The 12,500-nt window shown below is 45.2% G+C and overlaps 2 protein-coding genes across 2 annotated transcripts in view; both read left to right on the top strand.

Annotated features, from left to right (window-relative positions):
* LOC310863088 (dihydropyridine-sensitive L-type skeletal muscle calcium channel subunit alpha-1-like) overlaps positions 1-12,500 on the top strand; it is a gene marked incomplete at both ends in the record, with an annotated part of 123,879 nt that overhangs the window by 9,230 nt on the left and 102,149 nt on the right. Inside the window, 3 exons of the mRNA XM_083771211.1 lie at positions 7,737-7,876; positions 8,818-8,960; positions 9,503-9,655. Of these exons, the coding sequence (XP_083627337.1) occupies positions 7,737-7,876; positions 8,818-8,960; positions 9,503-9,655 (436 nt within the window). The remainder of the gene's footprint in view (positions 1-7,736; positions 7,877-8,817; positions 8,961-9,502; positions 9,656-12,500) is intronic.
* LOC310863745 (DNA-directed RNA polymerases I, II, and III subunit RPABC3-like) lies at positions 6,096-6,554 on the top strand (the record flags this gene model as incomplete). Its single annotated transcript, XM_083772240.1, has 1 exon — positions 6,096-6,554. The coding sequence occupies one exon, from the start codon at positions 6,096-6,098 to the stop codon at positions 6,552-6,554; it is 459 nt and encodes a 152-aa protein (XP_083628366.1).

Raw genomic sequence — 12,500 nt, 5'->3', positions numbered from 1 at the left:
TACAGAGACTTTAATACAACACCCTGCTCCCAACACTGAGCTAATACAGAGACTTTAATACAACACCCTGCTCCCAGCACTGAGCTAACACAGAGACTTTAATACAACACCCTGCTCCCAACACTGAGCTAACACAGAGACTTTAATACAACACCCTGCTCCCAGCTCTGAGCAGAGACTTTAATACAACACCCTGCTCCCAGCACTGAGCTAATACAGAGACTTTAATACAACACCCTGCTCCCAGCACTGAGCAGAGACTTTAATACAACACCCTGCTCCCAGCACTGAGCTAATACAGAGACTTTAATACAACACCCTGCTCCCAGCACTGAGCAGAGACTTTAATACAACACCCTGCTCCCAGCACTGAGCTAATACAGAGACTTTAATACAACACCCTGCTCCCAGCACTGAGCTAACACAGAGACTTTAATACAACACCCTGCTCCCAGCACTGAGCTAATACAGAGACTTTAATACAACACCCTGCTCCCAGCACTGAGCTAATACAGAGACTTTAATACAACACCCTGCTCCCAGCACTGAGCTAATACAGAGACTTTAATACAACACCCTGCTCCCAGCGCTGAGCTAATACAGAGACTTTAATACAACACCCTGCTCCCAGCACTGAGCTAATACAGAGACTTTAATACAACACCCTGCTCCCAGCACTGAGCTAATACAGAGACTTTAATACAACACCCTGCTCCCAGCACTGAGCTAACACAGAGACTTTAATACAACACCCTGCTCCCAGCACTGAGCTAATACAGAGACTTTAATACAACACCCTGCTCCCAGCACTGAGCAGAGACTTTAATACAACACCCTGCTCCCAGCACTGAGCTTAATACAGAGACTTTAACACTACGAAGTCTGAAAAAAAATCACTACTACTCAGTCGGCTGGGGGTCAGGGGGACCGTGTTTTTGGTGCGATTTGATTGGCCACTCTCTCCCCCACACGTCCCTCTCCAGCTGGAGAAGACATTGTTCAAGCCTGCATCCCATTTCCAACGAATTAAATCATAATATGTTTCTTAACACATGTTTTCACTCCTAAAATGTATAAAACTAATAATACATGTGAAAAATATATATTTTGCCGTTGCCCGTTAGTACTATATTGCAACATAGCCATGGAAGAGTGTCACGTTGCTGCCTTTTGTTGTTATTTTTTCCTTCCAAAAGAGCAAGATCACTTGTCTTTTCTTGTGTGTTATCGATGTAATTAATATATGTCACCCCACGCGATGTACAGACTGCTTGACTAGGCATGTAAACATGACATAATTGTATTAATGTTTAAGTGTAATGATGTTATTGACCGGATTGTCCGTAGTCCTCCAGCCGTTAGCTTACAGTTGCTAATATTATAAGCTAACAACATTACTAAAGCCAATGTATTGCATTAAATGCGGCCTGTCCGCGGTAAATTACTTATACAAGTGAGTCGCGTTATATTTACCTAAATTACCAGCCAAAGTACATTCCAAATAAACAATTATTAGCCACGTTATGTTGTTATATCAGTTTAATTAATAAAAAAACATCGTTCAGAATACGGCCGTTAGCACTGTGAATTCAACATCCGGTGAGGAGAGGATACGGTTCGTGTATGTGTTGTGTATGGAACTCAGCGCATACAGTGGCTTACCGGATGTAAGCCTTGCACACTAAATAGACACTAAATAGAAAGCCTGCAGCCTGGTGATACAAAAAATAAACTCCACACGTGAAATGCACTGCATGTTGAGGAGAAACACCAGCTCAGCTGCTGTTTATAAAACATCGTGCAGTTATTGAATTCATGAACATTTGCATGCTTCCCTGAGAGGGAGAGAGAGAGAAAAAGTTTACAGATAAAGAAGGACGGACAGAGGCTGAACTCTTTTGACTGACAAAGAGCTGGCGATATTGAGCCTATATGCCAGAACAAATTAATCCACAGCAGCATGCCTACATAAGTTCCACGTCGCTTGCAGAAAGAACTGTTCTTTTGACTGACAAAACATTTAGCGGTTCGGGAGGTCTATCTGGTTGGAATTATTCAAACACTTTTTATTTTGTATCGCGCATCGGCAAGCGTTCTCGCTTCATGGAAAGTAAATGTCGGGTCGAGTCTAACCGAGCATTCAATAATAATAATAATAATAATAACAATGATAATAATCATTGTATTCATATTCCTATTATCTTATCAAAATAATAAACAAATTCCAAGTTAATTAACCAGCCAAACGTATATGATTTAATTCGTTGGACATGGAATGCAGGCTTGAACAACAACAATGCCGTCTCCAGCTGTCTTTTGTGTGTTCTTTTTTTTTCTCCACCCCTACCACCATAACCACCATAACTCGCTCATTTTTTGCTCATTTAAAAAAAATCAAAATACCATGTAAACTATGGAATTGGGGCTTTCATTTGGTATATAAATCGGTTGTGTAGGCGCTCTCTACGAAACGATATAAAGTGAAAAGTAAATGTCGGGGAATCACCATTAACACCATTATCAAGCAGCGCAAACAAAAGACGAGAGGGGGAGAAAGGGTGACGGCGGTCGATTGGGCCGATTATAGTCAGACTGAGTAAGAGATATATGCCTAAAATCATATTTACAAAATGTTTCAAATGGAAAAAAAAACAGAGATGATTTCAACCGAATATTTAGACAAAGTCATGCAAGGGGAACTTTCTCTGGACTCCATGGGCTAAGAAAATAAACGTTGAAATTTCAAATTCGGTCAGAACGGCTGCTCAGACTTCCTAGTGTTAATACAACACCCTGCTCCCAACACTGAGCTAATACAGAGACTTTAATACAACACCCTTCTCCCAGCACTGAGCTAATACAGAGACTTTAATACAACATCCTGCTCCCAGCACTGAGCTTAATACAGATACTTTAATACAACACCCTGCTCCCAGCACTGAGCTAATACAGAGACTTTAATACAACACCCTGCTCCCAGCACTGAGCTAACACAGAGACTTTAATACAACACCCTGCTCCCAGCACTGAGCTAACACAGAGACTTTAATACAACACCCTGCTCCCAGCGCTGAGCTAATACAGAGACTTTAATACAACACCCTGCTCCCAGCACTGAGCTAATACAGAGACTTTAATACAACACCCTGCTCCCAGCACTGAGCTAATACAGAGACTTTAATACAACACCCTGCTCCCAACACTGAGCTAATACAGAGACTTTAATACAACACCCTGCTCCCAGCGCTGAGCTAATACAGAGACTTTAATACAACACCCTGCTCCCAACACTGAGCTAATACAGAGACTTTAATACAACACCCTGCTCCCAACACTGAGCTAATACAGAGACTTTAATACAACACCCTGCTCCCAGCGCTGAGCTAATACAGAGACTTTAATACAACACCCTGCTCCCAACACTGAGCTAATACAGAGACTTTAATACAACACCCTGCTCCCAACACTGAGCTAATACAGAGACTTTAATACAACACCCTGCTCCCAGCACTGAGCTAATACAGAGACTTTAATACAACACCCTGCTCCCAGCACTGAGCTAATACAGAGACTTTAATACAACACCCTGCTCCCAGCACTGAGCTAACACAGAGACTTTAATACAACACCCTGCTCCCAGCGCTGAGCTTAATACAGATACTTTAATACAACACCCTGCTCCCAGCACTGAGCTAATACAGAGACTTTAATACAACACCCTGCTCCCAGCACTGAGCTAATACAGAGACTTTAATACAACACCCTGCTCCCAGCACTGAGCTAATACAGAGACTTTAATACAACACCCTGCTCCCAGCACTGAGCTAACACAGAGACTTTAATACAACACCCTGCTCCCAGCGCTGAGCTAACAGAGACTTTAATACAACACCCTGCTCCCAGCACTGAGCTAATACAGAGACTTTAATACAACACCCTGCTCCCAACACTGAGCTAATACAGAGACTTTAATACAACACCCTGCTCCCAGCGCTGAGCTAATACAGAGACTTTAATACAACACCCTGCTCCCAGCACTGAGCTAATACAGATACTTTAATACAACACCCTGCTCCCAACACTGAGCTAATACAGAGACTTTAATACAACACCCTGCTCCCAGCACTGAGCTAATACAGAGACTTTAATACAACACCCTGCTCCCAGCACTGAGCTAATACAGAGACTTTAATACAACACCCTGCTCCCAGCACTGAGCTAATACAGATACTTTAATACAACACCCTGCTCCCAACACTGAGCTAATACAGAGACTTTAATACAACACCCTGCTCCCAACACTGAGCAGAGACTTTAATACAACACCCTGCTCCCAGCACTGAGCTAATACAGAGACTTTAATACAACACCCTGCTCCCAGCACTGAGCTAATACAGAGACTTTAATACAACACCCTGCTCCCAGCGCTGAGCTAATACAGAGACTTTAATACAACACCCTGCTCCCAGCACTGAGCTAATACAGAGACTTTAATACAACACCCTGCTCCCAGCACTGAGCTAATACAGAGACTTTAATACAACACCCTGCTCCCAGCACTGAGCTAACACAGAGACTTTAATACAACACCCTGCTCCCAGCGCTGAGCTAACAGAGACTTTAATACAACACCCTGCTCCCAGCACTGAGCTAATACAGAGACTTTAATACAACACCCTGCTCCCAGCGCTGAGCTTAATACAGAGACTTTAATACAACACCCTGCTCCCAGCACTGAGCTAATACAGAGACTTTAATACAACACCCTGCTCCCAGCACTGAGCTAATACAGAGACTTTAATACAACACCCTGCTCCCAGCACTGAGCTAATACAGAGACTTTAATACAACACCCTGCTCCCAGCACTGAGCTAATACAGAGACTTTAATACAACACCCTGCTCCCAGCACTGAGCTAACACAGAGACTTTAATACAACACCCTGCTCCCAGCACCGAGCTAATACAGAGACTTTAATACAACACCCTGCTCCCGCTGAGCTAATACAGAGACTTTAATACAACACCCTGCTCCCGCTGAGCTAATACAGAGACTTTAATACAACACCCTGCTCCCAACACTGAGCTTAATACAGAGACTTTAATACAACACCCTGCTCCCAACACTGAGCTAATACAGAGACTTTAATACAACACCCTGCTCCCAGCACTGAGCTAATACAGAGACTTTAATACAACACCCTGCTCCCAGCGCTGAGCTTAATACAGAGACTTTAATACAACACCCTGCTCCCAGCACTGAGCTAATACAGAGACTTTAATACAACACCCTGCTCCCAGCACTGAGCTAATACAGAGACTTTAATACAACACCCTGCTCCCAGCACTGAGCTAATACAGAGACTTTAATACAACACCCTGCTCCCAGCACTGAGCTAATACAGAGACTTTAATACAACACCCTGCTCCCAGCGCTGAGCTAATACAGAGACTTTAATACAACACCCTGCTCCCAGCACTGAGCTAATACAGAGACTTTAATACAACACCCTGCTCCCAGCGCTGAGCTTCGCACCCTGAATGTATTCGCGTCCTGCATTTCACACCACATGTAAACCTGTTTGGATGATCTATTCTATAGCATTCAGAATCCCAAGGACTGGATGTTTTAGGCTTTTTTATAGTTCACTTTTGAAACCTCTTCATATCATACAAAACCAGCACTCAATGGAGCGGCAAATGTACCTCCATATTTGGAAATTAATTTGCCGTCACACTGATATGACATCACCGTTTTGGGGGGAGAATAATGAATAAATGGCGGGGCATCATAAAGGGAATATCATCTTTTTAACACAAAGTACCGGAAGCTTTACGCGTGTAAAACAGTAAAACAGGGTGTGAAACAGTGGGTGAAGCTTTACGGGTGTAAAACAGTAAAACAGGGTGTGAAACAGTGGGGGAAGTTGGTTTGTGTGTGAGATCCATTCTTTTTGCTGGAGTGTGGGCGCAAAGAGAAACCACAGGTTTAAGAACATACACAAACACACATAGAGACGTACGCAAATCATATCCGTCTGAATACCGCTACAAATACCCATAAGGGCGACTCATCGTAGCCCCGGACAGACAGACATGGCTGGGATATTGTTCGAAGACCTTTTCGACGTGAAGGACATCGACCCCGACGGCAAGAGGTTCGACCGCGTGTCCCGCCTGCACTGCGAGAGCGAGTCCTTCAAGATGGACCTGGTGCTGGACGTGAACACGCAGATGTACCCCGTGGAGCTCGGCGGCAAGTTCCGCCTGGTCATCGCCAGCACGCTGTACACGGACGGCACGCCGGACGACGGCGAGTTCAAGCCCCAGCAGGACGAGCGGCGGGCGTCCCTCGCCGACCAGTTCGACTACGTGATGTACGGGAAGGTGTACCGCATCGAGGGGGACGAGACGTCCACGGAGTCGGCCACGCGCCTCGCCGCCTACGTGTCCTACGGCGGCCTGCTCATGAGGCTGCAGGGGGACGCCAACAACCTGCACGGGTTCCAGGTGGACTCCAGGGTTTACCTGTTCATGAAGAAGCTCAATTACTAAGCCAGGGTTTAGCTAGCTATACTACATCTGCAAACGCTAGCCTATAGTCACATAGGCAGCTCTGCTATGCCGCGATTCAACACAGCCTAATCTTTAAAAATAAAAAAAATGTATTAGTTTAATTTGAGTGAGTCAGGGACGGCATAGTAGTGATGTCATCATGGGCGCTGATTTACGATTTTGCTATTGGGTGAACCTATAGCATCTGTCTACTGTAATGCTATTGGGTGAACCTATAGCATCTGTCTACTGTAATGCTATTGGGTGAACCTATAGCATCTGTCTACTGTAATGCTATTGGGTGAACCTATAGCATCTGTCTACTGTAATGCTATTGGGTGAACCTATAGCATCTGTCTACTGTAATGCTATTGGGTGAACCTATAGCATCTGTCTACTGTAATGCTATTGGGTGAACCTATAGCATCTACTCTGATGCTATTGGGTGAATCTATAGCATCTACTCTGATGCTATTGGGTGCTATTGGGTGAACCTATAGCATCTACTGTAATGCTATTGGGTGAACCTATAGCATCTACTGTAATGCTATTGGGTGAACCTATAGCATCTGTCTACTCTAAATATCCTACTATAAACGCGCCACGTCTCTGTGTGTGTGTGTGTGTGTGTGTGTCTCTGCGTGTGTGTGTGTACGGTTGTAATGCACGTAATGAACCGTTTGCCCCACCGACTTCAAGATCGACACACTCGTTCCACACCCCCGCAGGGAGTGCAGTGCCCGGTATCCATACCCTCACCTGTGCAATTCCCAGCCTCTGCCTCAGCCAATTCATTGCCATGGCAACAATTTTAACATTTAAGACTGCATGGTCCTCAAGGCTAGGTCAAGTGCTAGGGGCTAAAGTTGAGTCTGAAGTTTGGGGGGACCCCAGATGACAGTGAAGTGACAATTTAAGACATTTTTAATACCTCAAAAAAATAAAGAAGACCATTACTGCAACAAAAGTAATCAACAAACTACTATAAAAACAAATTAGGAAGAAACTATCTGTGCGACATACACGGTGAGATGTCAGCCAGACATGCAGCGATGCGCTCTTCCACCTGAGTGGCACAAGGGACATTGCAAAGCATTTTAACCATCCGATACAATGTCTGATAATACTTCGTCAAAGGCACCGTCTGTGATTAAAGGTGTTTCTCATCATGTTGTCTTTCAGGAGAGTCTGGAGTACATATTCCTCATCGTCTTCAGCGTGGAGTGTTTTCTGAAGATAGTGGCGTACGGCTTCCTCTTCCACGCTGACGCCTACCTACGCAACTGCTGGAACATTCTAGACTTTGTATGCGTATCGGTCGGGTGAGTGAAGTAATTGCTTTATTTATTGTTGTTTAAGCACTAGAACTCTTAATTAAGTAAGTGTTTACCATAGCGCATTATTGTATTGTTTTTGGCTATTTGCCACTGTTGTCCTGCATTTTTGCCATGATAATTGTGTAAGTGTTGTTGCTGTTATTGTTGCTGTTGTTTGAGACCGAAGACATATTATGCTGTGCTTTAGCTATTTAAAAATAGCAGATCTACAAGCTCATACGAGCTTGTAGGTCTGCTATTTTTGAAAAATCGAAGAGCGACTGACATAGAAGACATTTTTAAAATCTGATCTCAGGTCAGAATGGAAAACTGTCAAAAAACGTCAAATATTTTCGTAATAGCCTCGTGTAACGATCCTAATATCACTGAGGCAATATTCATTGCAAAGGCAGATGAAGACTGGCTATGCGAGGGCAAGGTTAATTAAATAAGGTTAGGAAGCGAAGACCGTACGGTGGACTCCATGTTGCTCCATGGAAGGAAAGAAACATGAGCAATTGAGACCAAGGAAGCTGAACGTGGAAGTGTTGGCTGCATATCGCCCACTGCGCATGTTTCTCTCCTTCCATGAAGCAACATGGAGTCCACCGTACGGTCTTCGCTTCCTAACCTTATTTAATTAACCTTGTGCGAGGCATTAGGATAGTGGTTAACCACTTGAAATCGCTTTTCCATTTTGTGTGGAGTTTTGACTCTGTATCTGAGCCAAAAAAGTGACTTAATCTCCTGTCTCCGTTTTTCCACCCAACGATGATCCATATCCAGTGGTGGAAAGTAACTAAGTACTTTTACGTACTGTACTTAAGTACAATTTTGAGGTTTTTGTACTTTACTTGAGTATTTCCAATTTCCAATACTGCCACAACAGCTGCGTTCGCTTCCCACGTTCACGCGTCTTACTTGTTGTATCTCCTGTGTGTGTTCAGTCTGTTCGCAGTGATCGGAGACGCCATCAACCACCTCAGTGGAGTGGAGACGCCGGTGGAGTCGTCAGGAGGAGGCTTTGACATGAAGGCCCTGCGAGCCTTCAGAGTGCTCAGACCCCTGAGACTCGTCTCTGGGGTCCCCAGTATGGCCTTTGATCCTTTCTGTCCATTTTAGACATTTTGCTCATGCAGACTACATTCCCGAAATATAATCATAATAATAATAAGTCATCATAAAAATAGTAGTCAGCCCGGAGTAAAACCATTTGCATTTTTGCTATTCCTGTTCAGAAAAAAGATAGATTGGGATTCATGCCAGATTGGCATGAATCCCAATCTGTTGAATCGGTTGAATTTGTATCAGTTGGTAAATGGTAAATGGTGCATTTATATAGCGCCTTTATCCAAGGCGCTTTACAGAGATTGTGCATTACATTCACCCATTCACACACACATTCATACACCGATGGCAGCGGAAACCATGCAAGGCACCAACTAGCACATCGGGAGCAGTTAGGGGTTCAGTGTCTTGCTCAAGGACACTTCGAACTGGCAACCTTACGGTTACCATCCAGGCACTCTACCCCTGAGCCCAGTTCAGTTCACACACAGCCAGGAAATATACAAGAAGATTGATTCTATGCCGACGATTCATGATGTTGTTGTGGTTGTTGTTCCACTCCAGGCCTGCAGGTGGTGATGAACTCCATCTTGAAGTCCATGCTGCCTCTGTTCCACATCGCCCTGTTGGTCTTCTTCATGGTCACCATCTATTCCATCATGGGCCTTGAGCTGTTCAAGTGCAAGATGCACAAAACCTGCTACCATATAGGGACAAGTATGTACACTACCTAGTACGTACTACCTGCTACCATATAGGGACAAGTATGTACACTACCTAGTATGTACTACCTGCTACTACAGCAACAAGTGTGACCAAATTTGACTGACGGACTGCCATTGGATTTCTTTCTTACATTTTTGCTTTGTCATGTCATGTGAAAGCAGGGAATCATAGCTTCAAATTGACATATTGGTTGTTCAGTTTGACCCACCAGATTTGGAGATATGGCTTATAGAGTAATGTCTTGCAGAAAACAGCGAGTTGAGAAAACAGGCTTGAAAGGTTCACTTTTGTGGTCTCTAACATTACAATAGCTACATGTTTAAGCATTTATTTCATATTTTCATGTCTTCTGTGTTCTCTAACATTACACCTAGCTACATGTTTAAGCATTTATTTCACACATACATCTATAGTATGTAAGATCTGCTACCATGTAGGAACCAGTATCATACACACTGATGAAGGCTTGAAGTCACGCCACAACGCGTCAGTGTTGTCTGTTTGTCCGCGCTGAAAGATTAATTAAATGAAGGACTTCGGAGTGCTGGCTATTCTTTATCACTGCCAATGTTCGTGAGCCGTGCACCCGGTATAATCTGCATATAGTTAGACTGAGAGCGCTCGTTTTTCCCCCTCTTCTAAACCAGTATGTACTGTCGGCACTCGGGTGGCGCAGTGGTAGCGTTAGACGCAAGTGTCTGCCCCCCCAGTGTCACCGCGGAGTCTGGGGGTTCGAATCCATCGCGGTGCATCTGGCTTCGTCAAGTATCTAAATGGTAAATGGTGCCTTTATATAGCGCCTTTATCCAAGGCGCTTTACAGAGACTGTGCATTACATTCACCCATTCATACACACATTCATACACCGATGGCAGCGGAAACCATGCAAGGCACCAACTAGCACATCGGGAGCAGTTAGGGGTTCAGTGTCTTGCTCAAGGACACTTCGACAGTAACTCTGGGGGAGCCCGGGTTCGAACTGGCAACCTTACGGTTGCCATCCAGGCACTCTAACCGCTGAGCCACCGCCGCCCCGTCTATACAAACAACACTGTTCCTAAACCCATGTTCTGGGGATATTTGTCACTGCACATTTACTCATGTGGGCTGGTTACTCATGTGGGCTGGTTACTCATGTGGGCTGGTTACTCATGTGGGCTGGTTACTCATGTGGGATGGTTACTCATGTGGGCTGGTTACTCATGTGGGCTGGTTACTCATGTGGGCTGGTTACTCATGTGGGATGGTTACTCATGTGGGCTGGTTACTCATGTGGGATGGTTACTCATGTGGGATGGTTACTCATGTGGGATGGTTACTCATGTGGGCTGGTTACTCATGTGGGCTGGTTACTCATGTGGGCTGGTTACTCATGTGGGATGGTTACTCATGTGGGCTGGTTACTCATGTGGGCTGGTTACTCATGTGGGCTGGTTACTCATGTGGGATGGTTACTCATGTGGGCTGGTTACTCATGTGGGATGGTTACTCATGTGGGCTGGTTACTCATGTGGGCTGGTTACTCATGTGGGCTGGTTACTCATGTGGGATGGTTACTCATGTGGGCTGGTTACTCATGTGGGATGGTTACTCATGTGGGCTGGTTACTCATGTGGGCTGGTTACTCATGTGGGCTGGTTACTCATGTGGGCTGGTTACTCATGTGGGCTGGTTACTCATGTGGGCTGGTTACTCATGTGGGATGGTTACTCATGTGGGATGGTTACTCATGTGGGCTGGTTACTCATGTGGGCTGGTTACTCATGTGGGCTGGTTACTCATGTGGGATGGTTACTCATGTGGGCTGGTTACTCATGTGGGCTGGTTACTCATGTGGGCTGGTTACTCATGTGGGCTGGTTACTCATGTGGGCTGGTTACTCATGTGGGCTGGTTACTCATGTGGGATGGTTACTCATGTGGGATGGTTACTCATGTGGGCTGGTTACTCATGTGGGATGGTTACTCATGTGGGATGGTTACTCATGTGGGATGGTTACTCATGTGGGATGGTTACTCATGTGGGATGGTTACTCATGTGGGATGGTTACTCATGTGGGCTGGTTACTCATGTGGGCTGGTTACTCATGTGGGCTGGTTACTCATGTGGGCTGGTTACTCATGTGGGATGGTTACTCATGTGGGCTGGTTACTCATGTGGGATGGTTACTCATGTGGGCTGGTTACTCATGTGGGCTGGTTACTCATGTGGGCTGGTTACTCATGTGGGCTGGTTACTCATGTGGGCTGGTTACTCATGTGGGCTGGTTACTCATGTGGGCTGGTTACTCATGTGGGCTGGTTACTCATGTGGGATGGTTACTCATGTGGGATGGTTACTCATGTGGGCTGGTTACTCATGTGGGCTGGTTACTCATGTGGGCTGGTTACTCATGTGGGATGGTTACTCATGTGGGCTGGTTACTCATGTGGGCTGGTTACTCATGTGGGATGGTTACTCATGTGGGCTGGTTACTCATGTGGGCTGGTTACTCATGTGGGATGGTTACTCATGTGGGCTGGTTACTCATGTGGGCTGGTTACTCATGTGGGATGGTTACTCATGTGGGATGGTTACTCATGTGGGATGGTTACTCATGTGGGCTGGTTACTCATGTGGGCTGGTTACTCATGTGGGATGGTTACTCATGTGGGATGGTTACTCATGTGGGATGGTTACTCATGTGGGCTGGTTACTCATGTGGGATGGTTACTCATGTGGGCTGGTTACTCATGTGGGCTGGTTACTCATGTGGGATGGTTACTCATGTGGGATGGTTACTCATGTGGGATGGTTACTCATGTGGGCTGGTTACTCATGTGGGATGGTTACTCAT

The sequence above is a fragment of the Protomyctophum parallelum genome, assembly GCF_964188405.1.
Source record: "Protomyctophum parallelum genome assembly, chromosome: 8".
Lineage (NCBI taxonomy): Eukaryota > Metazoa > Chordata > Actinopteri > Myctophiformes > Myctophidae > Protomyctophum > Protomyctophum parallelum.
Note: the sequence above shows the minus strand (reverse complement) of the source record. Positions and strands in the feature narration are given on the sequence as shown.